Consider the following 20,243-nt stretch of genomic DNA (forward strand, 5'->3'; position numbering starts at 1 on the left):
AAAATAACAGAGATCAAATTGACTACTATTAAAATGTAAAGACTAAATTAACCGTGACCCTAAAATATAAATACTAAAATGGTGTTTTCACCTACAATTAGGTTTTTTTTTTTTGAGAAACAACTATCATTGGGTTTAGTAATTAGTATTGCTAATAAAGAAGCACAAACTTCTCATAAAAAATATTAAAAAATATAATTTAAAAAAAAAAAAAAAAGAAGAAGAAGATGCAGCACATACTCGTATAAAAGTTTATTTTCTCTGTGATATGAGAGTTACCTAATCATTTACTATAACTTCTCCCAATTGTCATTACCATGATTCATGATAATTAAAATCCTGGAAGTAATAGTTTGAATCAATAACCGCCTACTTGTTTTTTTAAGACTTTCCAAGTCCCAAGAGTATATGATATTACCTACATATTTAGTATTTACAACAAGAGCCATTGCGTGCTTTGACTCCATCTCCAGGTTGCAATTTGTCAAATTGATGTTTCCATTTTCGTGTAAAGATATTATTTTATGAGTGGAATTGGCATATATTATTAAATTCAAAAGCTAAAATTTTAGCTGTAAAATAGAACTATTTTAAATGGAAACAATTACTTTCCTTACAGTGGAGGGGAGGTATTGTGCAAATCAGCTTCCTTCAACCATTCAAATTAGTTAGTTAGGCACGTTTTCAAACAATTTAGAAAACTAACATCTCGAGTTTTTGAAACTCGAGATCCATATTAGAACTCGAGTCTTGAAGACTCGCTTTAGATCTCGAGTCTTTAAAACTCGAGTTTCATGCAAAAAAAATTTAACCTATAGTGGCGTTTTTAAGACTTACAGTGACGTTTTAAAACCCTATAGCGACGTTTTCCTGCAAAAAAATTTTTAGAAGTACAGGTTTAAGGAGTCCTATAGTGGCGTTTTTAAGCCTTATAGTGACGTTTTATAGACCTATAGCGGCGTTTTTTGCAATTTATGAAAATCGAGTCTCTAAAACTCGATTTTCAGCGCAATGTTTTTTCACCAAATCGAGACTTAAAAACTCGAGTTCCATCTGGAACTCGAGTTTTAGATACTCGAGATGTTATTTTTCAAAATTGTTTTGAAATATGACAATTAACTAAATAGTTTAATATTTATTGTTATTTTAAAAAAAAATTCCAGTGGAGGGTGTAAAAATAGACGGCTTTTATAGGAAATCCTTTTAGAATTTAAATTAAGATATATTTTAATTTGAATAATGATGTGAAAAATGTGAGATTCTCAACAACAACAACAAAAAAGGAAAAGATTTTATGCAATATTAGAAAAAGTCAACAAAAACTCAAAGGTTTTCATTTTATATTATACTAATTGAAAACCGGTAAAATGCATGGTAAATTTAACATAATATAATTTTTTTTTCTCTTTTATTTTACTTTTGCTATTACATATCTTAATTAATAATTATATAAAGAGTTTCCTTATATATTTCAAATTCAAATCCTCACACAGCGGCAAAAAATAAAAAAACATGAACCCCAATGACCATTTTTTCTTCACAACTTCTCTACCCTTCACAGCCCAAAAATTGAGAGAGCTTTTCTTCTTATCCTATTCAAAATGGCCTCTTCTGGTATTCCTTCACTTCCTTTTCTCTCTATTAATTTTCACTTTTTCTCTGTACCATTTTTTGTTTTATATATATTTTTGAAAAGTTTGGAGTTTAATATTGTTGATTATTGTTCTATATAGAACTTGAAGTGAAGCCAATCATAGTCATTGACGATGATAATATTCCACGATTCTCAGGAATCACCGATTCCAATTCTCCTCTCGGTAATATATATATATTTTTTCCTCCTGTATCTTGCACGCCATATGTATGTGTAAATTTCTATTTGAGTGTATGAGTGAAAGTATCATTGTTGTCTTTGCAGAGAAAGAGAAACCAACGAAGGTTAAAATCGAACGCAGGCAGTGTCTATGTAAAGTTAGAGATAATGATAGTGATGATAAAAGAGTGGTGGTTGATGAGCCAAATTTTGTTGATATTGCTGATTTTGATTCGCCGCTGAAGGTTAAAATCGAAGGCAGGCGGCGTCTATCTATTGTTTCAACTCAAGATAATGATAGTGATGATAGAAGAGTGGTGGTTGATGAGTCAAATATTGTTGATATTGCTGATTTTGATTTGCCATCGAAGGTTAAAATCGAAGGCAGGCTGAGTCTATCTACTGGTTCAACTCAAGAAAACAATAGTGATGTTAAAAGAGTGGTGCTTGATAAGCCAAATTTTGTTGATATTGCCGAATTTGATTCGCCATTGAAGGTTAAAATTGAAGGCAGGCAGAGTCTATCTATTGTTTCAACTCGAGATAATGATAGTGATGATAGAATAATGGTGCTTGATGAGCCAAATTTTGTTGATATTGCTGAATTTGATTCGTCATTGAAGGTTAAAACTGAAGGCAGGTGGAGTCTATCTATTGTTTCAACCCGAGATGATGATAGTGATGATAGAAGAATGGTGCTTGATGAGCCAAATTTTGTTGATATTGCAGAATTTGATTCGCCATTGAAGGTTAAAACTGAAGGCAGGCGGAGTCTATCTATTGTTTCAACCCGAGATGATGATAGTGATGATAGAAGAATGGTGCTTGATGAGCCAAATTTTGTTGATATTGCAGAATTTGATTCACCATTAAAGGTTAAAACTGAAGGCAAGCGGAGTCTATCTATTGTTTCAACTCGAGATAATGATAGTAATGACAGAAGAATGGTGCTTCATGAGCCAAATTTTGTTGATATTGCTGAATTTGATTTGCCATTGAAGGTTAAAACCGAAGGCAGTCGGAGTCTATCTATCATTTCAACCCGAGATGATTATAGTGATGATAGAAGAATGGTGCTTGATGAGCCAAATTTTGTTGATATTGCTGAATTTGATTTGCCATTGAAGGTTAAAACCGAAGGCAGGCGAAGTCTATCTATTGTTTCAACTCAAGATGATGATAGAAGAGCGGTGCTTGATGAGCCAAATTTTGTTGATATTCCTGAATTTGATTCGCCATTGATGGTTAAAATCAAAGGCAGGCGGCATCTATCTATTGTTTCAACTCGAGATAATGATAGTGATTATAGAAGAGCGGTGCTTGATGAGCCGAATTTTGTTGATATTGCTGAATTTGATTCGCCATTGAAGGTTAAAATTGAAGGTAGGCGGAGTCTATCTATTGTTTCAACTCAAGATAATGATAGTGATGATAGAAGAATGGTGCTTGATGAGCCAAATTTTGTTGATATTGCTGATTTTGATTTGCCACAGCCCAAACATGTTGTTAAGGGTGGTCATGAGAATGGTGGTGGGAATGAGAATAAGGATGTCCTCAATGACTTATTATTGTTTTATTGGATTGTTTTTTTGAATGTCTTTGAAGAGAAAGAGAAGCCAATGAAGGTTAAGACTGAAGGCAGGCAGTGTCTATCTAAAGTTTCAACTCAAGACAATGATAGTGCTGATAATAAACCAGTGCTTAGTGAGCCCAATTTTGTTGATATTGCTGATTTTGATTTGCCACCGCCCAAAAATGTTATTGAGGGTGGTTGTGAGAATGGGGTTGGGGATGAGATTAAGGATATTCTCAATGTCTTATTATTGTTTTATTGGAGTATTTTTTTGAATGTCTTTGTAGAGAAAGAGAAGCTAACGAAGGTTAAAATCGAAGGCAGGCAGTGTCTATGTAAAGTTTTAACTCTTGATAATGATAGTGATGATAAAAGAGTGGTGCTCAATGAGCCAGATTTTGTTGATGTTGCTGATTTAGATTTTCCCCCACCCAAAAATGTTGTTGAGAGTGGTGGTGAGAATGAGATTAAGGATATTCTCAATGACTTAGGTGGTACGTGTGATTTTTTGTCCATTGAGAAGAAGCGTGCTCTGAAGAGGATTGGCCCAAGTGAGGATTGTGTGAAATTGGTGAAAAATAGAAAAATGAGTGAAGTGGAGAAAGCTGATTTGCCAGAATATCCAAGTGTGGGGTCTTTGTTTCTTGCATCTGACATGTTGGATCCCTCCTTGGATGTGATTAAGACGCTCGAGAATGTTGTAGAAGAGCAGGAGGAAAAAAGTGATTTGTGGAATGTTTCTACAGGTAATGGGGTACATAAAGTGAATAACATTGATGAAAGGCTAAATAGAAATGAACCCAAAAATTTATTTTCTAAGGGACTGCCTTTTATGTCTGAAGTCAAAGAAGAGGAGGTTAATTATTTGCATATTGACATGGAGGATGATGATGATGATGAGAATGATTGTGTTGCTTTGAGTGGCAAGAGAATGATTAAGGAGGTGGAGAGGAAAGGCAGTAAGTCCAAAGACGAGTATGATGATTCTGATGGAGTTAATGTATTGGATGATTTTGTTGCAGAGAATGACAATTCTATTACTATGAATTCCCCAAATTCTACTTACAAATTTCCTTATAAGATTGCCAAAATGTTGTATCCGAATCAGTGTGATGGGTTAAGGTTGCCTGAATATGTGAGTGCAGGGTCTTTGTTTCCACATGCATTTGACACATTGGAATCCTCATTTGACTTGATTAAGAGGGCTGAAGGTAGGGTTGAGAATGTTGTAAAAGAACAGGAGAAGAAGAGTGACTTGTGCAATATTTTTGAAGGTAATAAGGTGCATGGAGTGAAGAACGATAGTGAAAGGCTAAATAGAAATGAACCTAAAAAGGTGAGTAAGAAATTAATGTCTAAGGGTTTGCCTTTTGTGTTTGAAGTTACAGAAGAGGATGTTACTCATTTGCATATTGACTTGGGGGATGATGAGGATGAGGATGATTGTGTTGTTTTGAGTGGCAAGAGAATGGTTGAGGAGATCGAGAGACAAGAGACTAAGTCCAAAGACGAGTGTGCTGATTCAGATGGTGTTGATGTGTTGGATGATTATACAGATGGTTTTGTTGAAGAGAATGATGGTAATATTACTTTGAATGGCCCAAAATCTACTTACAAGTTGCCTGGTAAAATTGCCAAAATGCAGTATCCTCATCAGTGTGATGGGTTAAGGATGCGTGAATATGTGAGTGCAGGGTCTTCATTTCTGCCTACATCTGACATGTTGGATTCCTCATCAAACATGATTAAGAAAGTTGGGGGTAGGGTTAGGAATGTTGTAGAAAAGCAGAAGGGAAAGAGTGATTTGTTGAATGTTTTTGAAGTTAATCGGGTACTTGGAGTGAAGAACGAGGGTGAAAGGCTAAAAATAAATGAACCCAAGAAGGTGGATGAGAAATTAATGTCTAAGGGACAGCCTTTTGTGTCTAAAGTTAAGGAAGAGGAGGTTAATTATTTGCATATTGACTCCAAGGGTGATAAGTTTGTAGGTAGGGTACTTGGGACAAAGAAACACGGTGAAGAATATAAGCCTCAACCTGAAAGGGTGGATAAGAAGTTAGTGCCTATTGAACAATCTCTTGTGTCTAAAGTTGAAGAGAGAATGGATGATGATGATGAGGATGCTTGTGTTATTTTAAGTGGCAAGAGAACTGTTAAAGATGTAAAGAGGGAAGGGAGTAAATGCAAAGAGGAGTATGATGATTTGGATGGTGTTGATGTGTTGGATGATTACACAGATGATTCTGTTGCAGAGAATGACTGTTCTATAACTTTGGATGGCCCAAAATCTACTTACAAGTTGCCTGGTAAGATAGCCAAAATGCTGTACCCACATCAGTGTGATGGGTTAAGATGGCTCTGGTCTTTGCATTGTCAGGGTAAGGGTGGAATCTTAGGGGATGACATGGGTCTGGGCAAGACAATGCAGGTAAAGAAATGGATATATAATATTAGGTACTTTTTTTGATATATATATATATATATTATTTATAATTTGTTGATAGTTGTTTGTATCTGATTGCAGATTTGTGGCTTCTTAGCTGGATTATTTCATTCGCGTTTGATTAATAGGGTATTGGTTGTGGCCCCAAAAACATTACTGCCCCATTGGATCAAAGAATTATCAGTTGTGGGGCTCTATGATAACATAAGAGAGTAGGGCTACTTGGCATGTACCTTTGATAGAGATAAAAGATATATATTTATGTTTGAATTATAATTGCCAATGTGTCCTTCCATGCAGATACTATGGGGCTTGTCCAAAAGCTCGACAGTATGAGCTCCAGTATATACTTCAGGTATTAGATATGCTGTTTTTGCTTATTTAATTTGGGTTTCAAACTTGGCATATGAAACCTTTCTGGCAAAATTAATGCTAAGAATGCAACAAGATTTATGCATTAGATTAAATTTGAAGTTTGATGGAGGCTGAAAGAGTTAACACAAGTCTGGAATATGTTAACCTGATTCACAATCTTCCAAAGTTCGAATTTCATTAAATGCTGAACTTGGAAGTTCAAAATTTGTCATCCCTTCCATGTAATGGTTACTTTGCAATTTTGAGAGTTATGGTTTCTAGAGATGTGGTACCATGGGGTTCTGGTGTTCTTCTCCTGGTTTGCTAATTTTTTGTTGGATGTAACATTCTGTGATTGTTACTCTCAGGACAAAGGTGTTCTTCTCACAACTTATGATATTGTACGGAACAACTCAAAATCTTTACGGGGAGGCTATGACTTTGATGATGAGGGAAGTGAAGATAGTGTCACATGGGATTATATGATACTTGATGAGGTATTTTGTTAGATCCTTTCCCTGTAGTTTGACTTTTGAATGGATTGCAAAATTTTTAGAATGCATGATCACTTTACTGTAATGCATACTATGTTTTGTCCCCCCACCCCCAGCATACTCTCTGTACTCGTGGTACATATTTATGTATGTGCTTTTATGTTTGTCTACTTTGATGGAAATATATATATTTGAGTATTTTATCTTTTTGACACAAAGTAAAATTCTTTTGTGAATACCTTATGTCATAGAATGTAATAAATGGGTATAGGAAGAGATTTGTGGAAGCTAGGTAGAAATAAATAATAAATTGGATGCCTGAAGAGGACTAAAAGTCTCAATGGAAGTAAACAATCGTAAATATAAGAAACTCTTTATGCTCTGTTTCACATGTCTTGAGTTAAGCCAATCAGGGAGTCATTATGTTGCCAATGCAAGGGTATTTGATCATTCAGCAGTGCCTATATAATTGAGATTCCATATACGATTAATATGTTATCAATTTCAAGAACAATTAATATTAGGAGTGATTTAACCCTTTAGCATTTCAGGTTGGGATATGAGATAGTTCTTGCAAGCTGTTAACAACTAATTCTGAGTGATTTTTTTGGTATTGCTAGACTTATAGTTAAATGATTAAATTCCTCATTTCCTAATAGCTTAAGCTTTTGGGACAATTGGTAGTTTAACATGGTATTAGAGCAGGAGATCCCGAGTTCGATCCCTGGTTTTACTTTACCTCCCATTTAAAATGTTAAATTCGCATTTGTTGGGCCCCACTTATAAAGGGAAAGTTTAGCCCCACAAGTGAGGGGGAGTGCTAGACTTATAGCTAAATGATTAAATTCACCATTTCCTAATAGCTTAAGCTTTTGGGACAATCGGTAGTTTAACAGGTATCAAAAAAGTTCAAGAAAAACTAGGGAGGTCAGCATTGGAGCTCAGTGATCTTTCTTTGAAAATAAATAACAGTGAAGGAACTTTTGTGACAGTACAGCTGGGGTTAATTTTCAGCTTTGTTGAATGTTTAGAAGGGCTGCACTCATGCCTCTAGGACTGCTGCACGGACTGAATATGAGGTGTATGAATGTCATTTTAAAGTTTCAAATTTGTAGGCTTATACATGGCCGATTGATGGAGAATATACCACTCAGATAAAAGTTCCTCCTGCCTTAACATTGCTTCTTTTCAAGTTGCAGATTGGTTCAGGGAGAGTATTTTTCTCACCGTACAGGATTGCGGAAGGGACCTGTCTTGGCCCGGTTCCATTGCCAATCCTATAATTCTTCATTATATTCAAAATTGGAATTCGCATGAAACTGTTCTCATATTGCCATTGCGCATAATAATATGTTTTACGTGACCTAACAATTCTTTTTTTGTATTTATGACTACTTCATTATTATTTGATCACCCCATTTACTACCAGGGGCATTTTATAAAGAATCCTAGTACACAAAGAGCCAAAAGTTTGCTTGAGATACCAAGTGCTCATCGTATTATCATTAGTGGAACACCATTGCAAAACAATCTGAAGGTAACTTACATGGAATTCATTATGTGATCATTTGTTCTTTTCTAAAATTATACTTCATTAGTTCAATGTTATGTTCATTGATTGGATTTGGATTTTAGTGTGTGATCCTTGTTTAGTTTTCTCTGTGCTTGTGTTTGAATTTTTTTTTCCTTGAATTAGGAGTTGTGGGCCTTGGTCAATTTCTGTTGTCCTGACCTGCTGGGTGACAATAAATGGTAATAATAGTCTTCTTTTTGTGGTCGTCTTGAGTTATGTATGTGCTTCTTGTTTCACTAAAAATTGGAGTTTCCCAGGTTTAAGGAAAAATTTGAGTGTGCCATTCTTCGTGGAAATGAAAAGGAGGCTTCTGATATAGAAAAGCATATTGGTTCTGAAGTTGCAAAGGTAATGATATTTTAGTATGGTTAGATTGTGGCTTGTGCTTTTTGAACCTTGGTTATGTTAGAAATGATTCTGGAGGTCTTTTTTTTTTGGGGGGGGGATAAGTACAATGATTTATTAAAAGAAAGGAAAGCTTGAATGGTGAGCTTACAAACAGACATGGTCCATAAGATCAACTAGAAAACTATGAACAACCCCCCCCCCCCCCCCCCTCCCCCTCCTCCAAAATCACAGTGCAATGTTTAAACTTTAAACAAAGTTTTCAGGAAACTATTCTTAATATCCAGTATTGATTCTCTTCATTATGAAACTTGAAAAGTCCTACGGTTTTGCTCTCTCCTATTGGTCCACATGATGCAATGAGGAGTCAATTGCCAAATAACCCAGTTTCAATGACGTCAAATCTTATGGATCCCCCAAAAAAGGAAAAAGAAGCTGTTAGAATGTTCATTTTGCATTTTCACTTTATGGGTTTCAATAGTTTGATATTGAACACCATATTTGTGTACATTGTATGTATTATATTCCCATCTTTGTGATTACGAATTGCAGTTTTACTGATGGTCAAAGCATCTTACATGCAAAAGGTTCTTAATTTTCTTATAACAATAATCTAAAAAAGGCTATGGCTAATAATAAATGCTGAAATATACTACTTATTGAATAATTTGCAAGTTATGGAAAAGCTCTTGTTCATGTTCCAAATTTTCCCTTATGGGGAGCTTTGAAACATCTAGCTAAGAAGAATTATTCTTATTTGTTTTATGTATGCACGCATACTTATAATCATTGTTGTCAATGCGTATTTTACAATAAGTATTGTATCGTATACAAAAAGTTTTGTATTGTAAGAGCATATCGGAAGTGCTCATGAATCGTATGATACAATAATGCGTATCATATAAATTATATCATATCATACAATTACAAACAAGTGGCTTTAAAATGGGTTTTTCGTATAAATTTATGCTTTTATTTGAATCCAACAAGTTGTTAGATTTGTTTAGTTGTTTTTAACACAAAATTATTAGATTACTTAATTGAGCCCAATAAAATAACATGTCCAGAAGTTTTTTTTTTTCCTCTTTCTCCTACAAAATTTTTACACACTTTGACACTTCACTCTCATATTTGCTAATTTCTTTTCTATACTATGAATAATGTATTAAATAACAATATAATTATTTTTTATTTTGGTCAGTTTTGTTACAAGTCTAAAAGCTAGAATGTCATGAAGAAATTTTTAAAAATTATTAAAATAAAAGAACAAAAAGAGATAATAAATGTTGATAATGATGGAGAAAATTTCAATCAAGAAATAAATATGCAAGATGATGAATATGATGACAACATTGACTTATATGGAGTTGATTAGGAAAGATGATAAATGTGATAAAAATAAATTATTATTTTGGGTCATATGTCATGTATTATCACTTTTGAGTTTAATCAATTTGAATGTGTATGTTATAAACATATGTTAATTTGATTTATTTAGTTAACTTGTTAAATGTTTCTCCAAAAAAAAAGGTTTGATTCTTAAATATTATTACATAAGTGATGATTAATTAGTCATTAGTTGAATATATTCCAAAAAAATGAAAAATTGTTTCATGACACGATTCATGTTTTGACAACTATGCCTATAATATATGACCTACAAATTCCAGATCAGCTGATACTGTTTATTTAAGGTTCTGGCTTAAACTATTATTTAATGCAGGTTGCAGACTTGCAATCTGCTCTGCTATCACAGCAGATGCTTAAATATGAGACCAGAAATTTAATAATTGTGGCCATATCTATCTTTATATAGAAGTTATAATGTTTAAACCTTGAAATTTTTTAACGTTTTTAAATGTTGGCTTTACCTTGTTAATGATGTTTAGGTTTCTAGTGAGGTCCTAAAGTAATGCATAATAGTATAGCCAAGAAGTGTTAGTGATGAACTGCATGGATGGCTGTTTTACAGATCGGTATTCCAAAATCTGTTTAAAAGTGAGGGAAAGAAAAACTGTGTCAAGTCATCCCGTCTTTGATACTTATTGTGTACTATATATTTTGCCCTGTATGCATCTGTTTTATGTCATAAGCTCTTTAACTTGCATCTTATTTTTTATTGCTTTCTCACAGATAGAGGTAGCTGTTAACTTTGTTTCCTTAAATGCCAGACAAGGACAATAATACTGTTCATAATTTTTTGACAGGAGCTCAGAGAACATATTCAACCTTATTTTTTGCGTCGCTTAAAAAATGAGGTATTTGATGAAGAAGATTCCAAAACAATTGCCAAACTTTCTAAGAAGAATGAGGTCATTGTGTGGCTAAGATTAAACAGTTGCCAGGTTTGATCTGCTTTTTCTCAGTGTACTTTTCATTTCATCTCCCATTATGGTTTTATTTAAAATGTCATATTCATTTCCTAGTTTGCACTTATTTGGTGTAGAGACAACTTTATGAAACTTTTCTGAAGAGTGAGCTGGTTCTTTCAGCCTTTGGTGGCTCACCGCTGGCTGCAATTACGGTATCGTTTGTGATCCTTGATCATGCTTCTGCTTCTTCTTTTTTCGGTTAAATTCTTGTTTAAAAAAAAAAAAATCAGTGTCTACTTATATGATTTATTTTTTCTTTTTTGATTGTAATCTAGTAGTGCCTTTGGAAGTTTACTAGATCATGCATCTAGACATATTGTTGCGGACTTCTTTGCTAATTTTGTTCTATTTAAAATAGATGGAGAAGTACCTACTTCTGGAGATTCGCTGTTCTCTAGTACAGTTGAAAAATGTGGGTTTATTTATGTTTAAAAGCGTTGGTTATGACATCCCCAAGGGTAGCAACAGAATTTTAACTTAATATTATTTGTTTTCAAGTTCATCACAATTATTATGTCATTATATATATATATTATATATGAAACTCTTGAATCTTTTTATATGTGTCTTCAGAATTGGCTTAATTGTGGGTTCTAATTAGTTCAATTGATAAACTTTTCGTCAAATAAGGGACTTGGGTTTGAATCCTACCAACACCAAAAACCAATTAGTAACTTGGTTTGATAATAAAGAGTATCATCATGGAATGAATGCCATAAATCAAATCCGATCATATCTATATTAAAATAAATAAATTGGTTGGCTCAGTTGAATCACTTGGTTGATCCAATTTGGACTCGTCTACTAACTTGACCAGATATCAAAACAATTCCATCCCACTTAAAGTACTTTTTATTCTTGCTACTTTTGAATTTCTTAATCTCATTTATTTGAGCTCTAGCTAAAACTGTAGCTCTTCCCCCAATAAGAAAGCGTAGAGGGTAAGTTCGTAGGTTTGAAACCCATTGGATATGTGTGTGACCAATAAAAAATCAGAGGAAGTTCTAATATCTTGTTTAAAAAATCTCGTACATAGTACGCAAAACTTCCACTTTTGTTGGGTTTGGGAGAAGTTATGGTAGGTAGTTTTAACCCCAATTTTGTTTGGAGAGTTCAATTCCCAAAGTTCTGATATCTTGTACGAGAGGAAAAAAATGCCCCCCATTTTTTATTATGATATTTTATGGGTATGAATGAGCTTGTCAGCTTGTGAGTAAGGTTTGAGGTTCAAAACCCATTGGGTGTGCAGGTAGACCTACCAGTCAAAAAAAAAAGGATGTCATTGGATAGTACCATGAATTTGCTATTTTCAATGTGTAGCCAATTTGCACGGACAAAATTGTCATGTACCTGTTTGCTACAATGATCCCCCCACAAAAAATATATATATCAGGAAATTAAAAACTAGTTTATTATTTTTTTTCCTGAAAGGATAACTATAAATATAATTTAATTTGAAACAGATTCTGAAGAAAATATGTGATGATCCACTTCTCTTGACAAAGAGAGCTGCTGCAGCTGTCTTGGAAGGAATGGAATCAATGCTAAAACCAGAAGATGTTAATGTGGCTGAAAAATTGGCAATGCACATAGCTGATGTCGCTGATACAGATGACTTGGAAGAGAAGCATGACAGTGTCTCGTGCAAAATATCTTTCATATTGTCTTTATTGGTGGGAAATGCTGCACATGGATTAATAGATTCCCCGGATATTTAAGTTGATTGCTCAATATGATTTGTTCAATGATTTTTTACAGGATAACTTGATACAAGAAGGCCGTTGTGTTCTTATCTTTTCCCAAACCCGTAAGATGCTTAATCTTATCCAGGTTAGTCTCCTTTTCAAAACTTGTCTTAAATATAGTGGATAGTATGGGGAAGGGGAACAGAAAGTTTTTGTTTATTTAATTATTCCTGTGTAGGGGATAGTCTTAGGACACTCTTCTCAATCAAGGTTTGTCTTTTGAGTCAAGAATTTAATAACGATGGAGTGATGACTCAAAAGACAAACCTTGATCAAGAAAAGTGTCCTAAGACTATCCACTATATTATATGAAGTTTGATGAGGGTCTATTAAGCGTTTAAGTGAGTAGTTGTTTGGCATTGCAGCAAAGTGAAATAAAGATAAATGTCTAGTTTATGTAGGGTTTTTTTTTTTTTTGGTACAGGGTTGTATATATCTGCCACATAATGCTTGTCATAATATGATGCAAGTTGACGTTCAACTCATCATGTGAATTCATCTAGGGGTACATAAGTCTCTCACTAATTGTCTACAATTAGAAGTTTAACCCCTGTCTGATTCATATTATGTGAAAAACAAGCTATTTTTTGTCACTATGCATATGTAGAAGTCGCACAGTTTTTATTCTCATTGAGGCAAGTTGCTGCTTCTATTTTCTTTTAATTCCAAGACATTTATTCGGACACATTTGCACACTCTATCCATAAATGTTAGTGCAATATAGTTATTTGGCATAACATATGACTTTCCTTGTGTGGTATGAATAATTCCTTCACGGTTTCTATGCTAGAGCTAATCTAAAGCTAAATTCCGCTAAGATATATATGCTTGATGTTTGGATAGTTTGTATAAGGTCCCCATGTTAATAGCTAGAGAAACTCATTAGATGTTACATTTACATCCCTGGTTGTACACTAGCTGTAGAACCAACAATTTTGCTTGAATATCGTATAATTGGGAAAGGGATCCTCTCTATTTGAATTCGTTCCATTTCATGGTTGAGATTATATCCCTGGTTGTACCAACCTAAACATGTATAGACTGCCACATCATTTAAATTTTAAATGACACTGCAGTTTGTACATTATTAGATTCGGAATATAAAATTTTGACTGTGAAATGGATGTAATTTAGAGAGGGCTTGAAATGGAGAGGATCATGTTTCCTATTATTAGGGGTAAGATTGCCTACCAATCACCTCTCCTAACCCCGCAAAAGTGGGAGTTTTGTGCACTGAGTATATCTTTTATTTTATAGTGTGTATTTCTACTATAGTATACTTCGACACAAATATTAAGGAAACTACATTTACAGAATTTGAGGTTTATTAGAACTGCCACTTGAAGATGAAACTTCAAATCTTAAGATTTGAAGCTTCTGGTACACTGATTTAACATTATAAATATCTTCTTTATAATGCAGCAGAAAATTCAAGGAGAATTGCAGGAAACGAATAGAGCAGAAAAAAAAAAAACCTAGGAATCAGCACTTAGTGATGAAAATTTGGAATCAACATCTAGGGTTGCCTAGAATCAGCACCAAGCTATTGAAAGAAATCCAGCCTAAAGTTTATCAATCAAGTAAAGCATAACAATACTGAACCTTGGGGCTTTTAAATAAGATTCCTAAAGCAAATAAAATAAAATCTCTAATCTATTAGATCAACAGGTCAGCTAGCAGCGGGCTTCCATCATGCATCCATAGTCACTGGATGGGCCAACTTCTTGTGTCGACATCCATAAACACACATAATTGGAGGCCTATCTAGTGTCTGCACCACCATGAAAATCAAATTTTTTCTTGTTCACCTTGGATGCATGTTTTCACAGTGTTGAAATATAATCGATTGATTATTTTATCGACTTGGTTTTTGTTCTTCAAAGTCACCTTTTTTTTTTTTTTTTTGCCTTTTTTTCAAATGAACTCAATCAAAGTATGATGATTGAACAGATTTAGGAATTGGATATGCTAATGAGCTCTAATTCAAGTGGCATTTTCTCCCCTTGTAAGTTGTAAGAGCAAATTGGCATGTGAGGTTGTGGGTCAAGATCCACCTGCTGCGTGTGTAACTTGCCAATAAAAATATGTATATGAAACCTAAAATGATGAGTTAAGATGGTAATTTGATGTTCTGTTAAGCAACATGTTTTCTTATTGACCTAGAGTTTGTTGTTATATCAGACTTTCCCGTAATTTGACTTATTAGTGATCTTTTGTTTTATAGAATTCAATAGTATCCAAAGGTTACGAGTTCTTGCGCATTGATGGTACCACAAAAGCTGGTGATAGAGTAAAGATTGTTAACGTAAGTGTTGTATATAATCAAAGTGGTTTGATTTTCTTTCAATAATAAAAAAAAAAGTTTGTGATTCTCATGATCCTTCTATCTGTAGGATTTCCAAAAAGGTGTTGGAGCTTCCATATTTCTTTTGACATCTCGAGTTGGTGGTCTAGGCCTTACACTAACAAGAGCAGACCGTGTGATTGTAGTTGATCCTGCTTGGAACCCCAGGTGCTCTTTCTAGTTTTTCTTTCTTTCTTTTTTTCTTTTTAATAAAAAATATGGACGACTTTGACCAACCCACCTTGTTAGTTAGGCAAAACATCATTTTGGATACTTATTTGTCTTTTCTGATGGTCATTCACCAAAAGTTATTACATTTTTGAGTGAATTAGTATGACTCTAAGAACTATACTTTTTCACTGCTTTCATTGGATACTTGCATAATACATTTTTACAACCTTCTCTCCCTCTCTCATAGGGTTCATCATACTTACCAGAAAAGTGGTCAACATCCTGCAACGTCTTTTGTACTGTTTCTATTCTAGTTCTATTTACTTCATCTTTGCTTTATTTTTGTCCCATGAAATAGAAGATGTTTGCTGGTCTGGTCATCAGATTTAGTTGTTTGTTAGGTTACCTATTATATAAAAATTCAATGTGTTCCTCCATAGTGACCAGCACATCCTTTTGGTTTGGCCAAATATGAATCTAATCTTAAAGAAGGGATGGGAGTATTAGCAGCTGTGGAAGTAACAGAGGTCAAGGAAGTTGTTGAGGAATCAGTTTATCAGTTATGAGTTGGGTTGCTGAGTATTTCATGTCTTCCCTTTCACTTCTTTATCTGACTCAAGCTATGGAATTTAATAATATTTGTAAAAAAACCATTTATGTATAGCTGCTTTGTTAATTTACCTTTGCTCGGTAATCTCTTTCTTAAATTTTCAATTCCTCTGTTGTTTGTAGTGGTGTACAATTTATATGGTCTTTGAATTAGTATTCACATATGACTGCTTTCCTCCTTGCTTTCCATTTCTCTGTTTTTTCCCCTGGATTTTTGAGCTTCCCAGTTTGTTAGAGTAATAACCTGTGGATCAAGGTTAGTTAAACTAAATTTTACACCTTTTTTTTTTTTGCAGTACGGATAACCAAAGTGTTGATCGTGCTTATCGAATTGGGCAAACAAAGGATGTCATTGTATATAGATTAATGACGTGTGGAACTGTTGAAGAAAAGATATATAGGAAGCAGGTGAAGTCTATTTCCCCTTTTTCTGTTCAGGATATACAGAGGCAGTATTTGATTATGCCATGGGGCATGAAGTGTGCTGTTGGGACCTACTGTTTGCTAGAAGTTTTAATACCTTGCTGCAAATGGGGAAACATTGCCTTGCTGGGACTATGCTCTAAGTCGTATAAAGCTGTTTAAAGGAAATAGTTAAGATATTTTAGGTTTCAAAATATTTAAAATAAACCTTCCGTGGTTCACATTAAATAAAGATAATATGAGGTGGACATGTGCCTCTTTAAGGTTTGATATGTTTTAACTGGACCGTTTTTCTCTGTTTGTGTATGAAATGCATGCTTCCAGACTAATAGATACATGATCACCCTTTCTTGGGGTTTTTCGATTGTATGACAGGAGATCTTCTTCCTGGCATATCTATTTATTGGTTGAAAGTATGTTCCAACCATACTTTCTAAAATTTGAGGCATTAAATGTAACTGTGTTATTTTGAATAATTGAATATATCATTTAGATATTCAAAGGAGGATTGTTCAAAACTGCAACTGAGCACAAAGAACAAATTCGGTACTTTAGCAAGCAGGTACGCACTTCCAAAAAAAAAAGTGTTGCTTTACTACCTAGATTTCAAGAACGTTACTAATCTAAGGGTTTGATGTTCTTTTCTAAACTTGTGATAATTTTTTGTAGGATCTTCGGGATCTTTTTAGTCTCCCAGAACAGGGGTTTGATGTCTCTGTTACCCAGAAGCAGTTACACAAAGAGCATGATTGCCATCACATAATGTACTTCTGCACATGCTTTTGCATTCTATATCTTCAGTCCTAGAATATGATTCAAATTATATTTTGGGGTTTGTTATTAATCTGAAAACACTTGACTGTAACAAACCCTGTAAAATTCTAACCTCGTGTTTCTTTAGATGCTAGAAAACTCTCAAATTTATTTGAACTTTGACAAGGTATAAAGTTTCGGTCAACCTGATTGAGTTTACTTGTTGCTGATGGTCCTGAACAATGTCATCTTTTTATTGATCTAGGCAGAGTTAAAGGAAGCAAAAGGAGAATGCCAAAGCTAAATTGTTTTCTTTGCTTAACATTTTTTTAGAAATTCTCCTTTTGTTGCTCTTTCTTGGATGCATGTGGAGGCAGGGATAATTATGATACTCTGAAGATAATTTTAGGTGTTTGTTTGTCGTAACATTCTTCTATATGGCATTTTATATGTCTCGAACCCTCATATTATTAGCTTGAGGTACAAAGAAGTTGCATGAAAATTTCCTTATTGGTGATTGGTTTAACTTTTAATACTCTTTCATAAAACAAGTTATATGTGCAGTCCAAATATAATTATGCTTTGAGGAACAAACAAAATGGATAAAAGTCTCCTTATAGGTGTTTGGATTCAGTGTACCTTTTGAGCAGTTGTGTCTTAGCCATACCTAACCCTTTTTTTTTTCCATTCTAAGTAAACAACACTTACTTTCATTTTGATAGTTTCAATAATAAGAGCAAGTGTTATATAATAAATAGCTTGAAGTAGAGCACAAGTGACGTGCATGCTCATACATACCTATCAAATTTTGATGGAGTTGAAGAAATCATCCACACAATGTTCCTTTTCTTGAAAAGACAATATGTCCTTTTTCTTGAAAAGAATGTTGAAATTTCAGGAGTTTTTCTTGAATCAAGGATTGAAATGTCTTAGGGTGAGAGAGAGAAGGTGGAAAGAAAGGTGACTTAGGCTCCGTTTGGTTGGGAGGAGGGAAAATGTTTTAGCTTTCCATCATGTTTGCTTGGTATAGAAGATGGAATAGTGCAAAGGATGGAAAATAAATACAAATTTCCTTTGTTTTGGTTGAGAAGAAAAATGAGAAGATAGAAAAGATAGTTTAAGGAAATATTTAGGTCAAAAGCTTATTTTTTGTTTATGTTCAATTCTTGATTATGATCATGAAGTTTTATTATTATTATTATTATTATTATTATGGACTCCAATATTGGCAATTCCCTTTCTACAGTAGCATAGATGAAGATGGATTATAGAAGTCCATAGAGCTAAGGCTTTGTAGAAGCTTCTAGATATATGAATAGCAGTCTCGCTTAACACCTTTATATAATAATATTTATGCTGCAGAGGCAATATGAAACTTTTATTATGTTGTTTACATGCATTTCATTTGCAGATTTTGTGCAGTTGTAATTCATGAAATCCGCTTCTCTTCTATGTTAAGTCATTAATTATTCTCTTGTTTGTCATAGGGATGACTATTTGAAAGCTCATATAGAGTTCTTGCAAACTCAAGGTATAGCAGGAGTTAGTCACCACAGTTTACTCTTCTCCAAGGCAGAACCTGTACAAGTTGTAAAGGAAGAAGAGGAAGTGACAGCACCTGTACAAGTTGTAAAGGAAGAAGATGAAGAGATTAGGTGATTACCTTTGGTTTGCCGCTTTCTACTTTGGTTGCATTCATTTTAATTTTAAATTTTTTGGTGTCCCCTTTTGGACCATTATGGGACAAAGGTATTTTACATAATATATGAACCCTATCATTTCTTGGGGCTACATCTATGTTTATCTGAAAGATTTACAAATCATGTTACCAGTTCTCTATATTGTAGTGTTTTTGCAATCCCTTTTTTTTGTCTTCCCATTTTTAGGTTTTCTAGTGGATACATGTGTAACCTAACGAGCTTTGGCAAACTATAGAGCTGGTTCAATTAGTTTTGAAGCAATCTTAAAATAAGCTGATGAGCTTTGGCTTAAATTAGATCCCATTCCTTCTTAAAAATGGGATAGAGCATATGGTCCTGGATATAGGACTTAATCTTGAAATAAAAACTAGTTCAACTTTATTCTAGTTTTGGTTTGTTGAAATTATTTTGATTTGTATATAGTTTGTCTAAACCATTTATAACATATATACAAATTTTGGAATAAAAAATGGAAAATTAAGAACTAGTTCTATATTTTACAAAATTTAACAGACATGCACTCGATAAGTCTTGTACCCATGACCTCACCTTTCACTTTACTCTAACACTCCCCCTGAAGTCGGATATAAATCAAACATGTTGAAAGGCAATCATTGTAAGGAGGCACATGCTAATGACTTTGTGAGGATATCACTTTAGCATATATATTTATGTTATAAAAACATGTTGTGATTATAAAAATACTCTTATGCTAAAAAAAAAAAAACTAGAATTAACTGTAGCATTTTACCATGGAAGGATGTGCCATTTGAGTTCATTGGCATTATGTTAAGTTATTCTCGGTTGACACAGTTTATGGTTTGCCAAACACCCCATAAAACTTAAAAGCATGTTTCTATTTGTTTGATTGGTTCCAAAGGAAAGAAAAGAATTAAAAATTGCCACGAGAGCTCATTGCAACTCAAATTGCAGGTATTTTAGCTTGTGTTTGTGCAGGAGAAGGTGTCTTTAGAAGTATATGAAGCACTATGCTTATTTGGTTACCTGTTTGCGTGCAGCAAAAAAGGGACTACGTTTGTAGGATGTTTGCCATCAAGTTCTTCGCTTGAATGTATTGTTGATGGGTATGGTCTATAAGCATATATCATAGTAAGTCTTGTTATTGAAGTTACAAATATACTTGTTCTTGAAGTGAAAACTTGCCTTCTATTTTTATAGTGCTGCATATGATTTCAAGCCAAAGGATGTAAGCATGAACAAGAAACGCTGTTCCCTTGACAGTGGGAGTAATCTGACGAAATTTGAAATTGAAGAGAAAATCAATTGTCTATCTCAAAAGCTTGCAAATAAGGTACATTTTATCTTTCTCTTTCTAGCTAAGTAAATAATTATGATCTTGATGAAACCATGCCAATGTTGGTAAAAGTGCAGGGCACACTTAAGCATAAAGGCTTCCTAGAACTTAAGCACAAAATGCTATTATGTGCCTAATTGAAGTGAAGGGCGCATTTTAAAAATAATAATGTAATAAATTTGAAAATTATCTTGTGCTTGAAAAAATAAACATAAC

General features: G+C 33.8%; 1 protein-coding gene across 6 annotated transcripts in view; it reads left to right on the forward strand.

Annotated features, from left to right (window-relative positions):
- The first annotated feature begins 1,492 nt into the window (after window positions 1-1,492).
- Window positions 1,493-20,243, forward strand: part of LOC126704402 (uncharacterized) — a 70,117-nt gene continuing 51,366 nt past the window's right edge. The window contains exons 1-21 of one of the 6 annotated variants that reach the window (XM_050403407.1): window positions 1,493-1,614; window positions 1,734-1,817; window positions 1,919-5,814; window positions 5,911-6,041; window positions 6,130-6,184; window positions 6,552-6,680; window positions 8,107-8,214; window positions 8,374-8,429; window positions 8,508-8,598; window positions 10,803-10,940; window positions 11,042-11,119; window positions 12,431-12,640; window positions 12,726-12,797; window positions 14,937-15,017; window positions 15,106-15,224; window positions 16,133-16,244; window positions 16,753-16,821; window positions 16,929-17,023; window positions 18,500-18,667; window positions 19,732-19,797; window positions 19,892-20,024. In XM_050403407.1, the coding sequence (XP_050259364.1) occupies window positions 1,602-1,614; window positions 1,734-1,817; window positions 1,919-5,814; window positions 5,911-6,041; window positions 6,130-6,184; window positions 6,552-6,680; window positions 8,107-8,214; window positions 8,374-8,429; window positions 8,508-8,598; window positions 10,803-10,940; window positions 11,042-11,119; window positions 12,431-12,640; window positions 12,726-12,797; window positions 14,937-15,017; window positions 15,106-15,224; window positions 16,133-16,244; window positions 16,753-16,821; window positions 16,929-17,023; window positions 18,500-18,667; window positions 19,732-19,797; window positions 19,892-20,024 (5,904 nt within the window). In that variant the 5' untranslated portion in view covers window positions 1,493-1,601. The remainder of the gene's footprint in view (window positions 1,615-1,733; window positions 1,818-1,918; window positions 5,815-5,910; window positions 6,042-6,129; window positions 6,185-6,551; window positions 6,681-8,106; window positions 8,215-8,373; window positions 8,430-8,507; window positions 8,599-10,802; window positions 10,941-11,041; window positions 11,120-12,430; window positions 12,641-12,725; window positions 12,798-14,936; window positions 15,018-15,105; window positions 15,225-16,132; window positions 16,245-16,752; window positions 16,822-16,928; window positions 17,024-18,499; window positions 18,668-19,731; window positions 19,798-19,891; window positions 20,025-20,243) is intronic. The other 5 variants (XM_050403410.1, XM_050403405.1, XM_050403409.1 and 2 more) reach the window with 5 other exon arrangements.

This window comes from Quercus robur, chromosome 10 (assembly GCF_932294415.1).
Source record: "Quercus robur chromosome 10, dhQueRobu3.1, whole genome shotgun sequence".
NCBI classification, from domain to species: Eukaryota; Viridiplantae; Streptophyta; class Magnoliopsida; order Fagales; family Fagaceae; genus Quercus; species Quercus robur.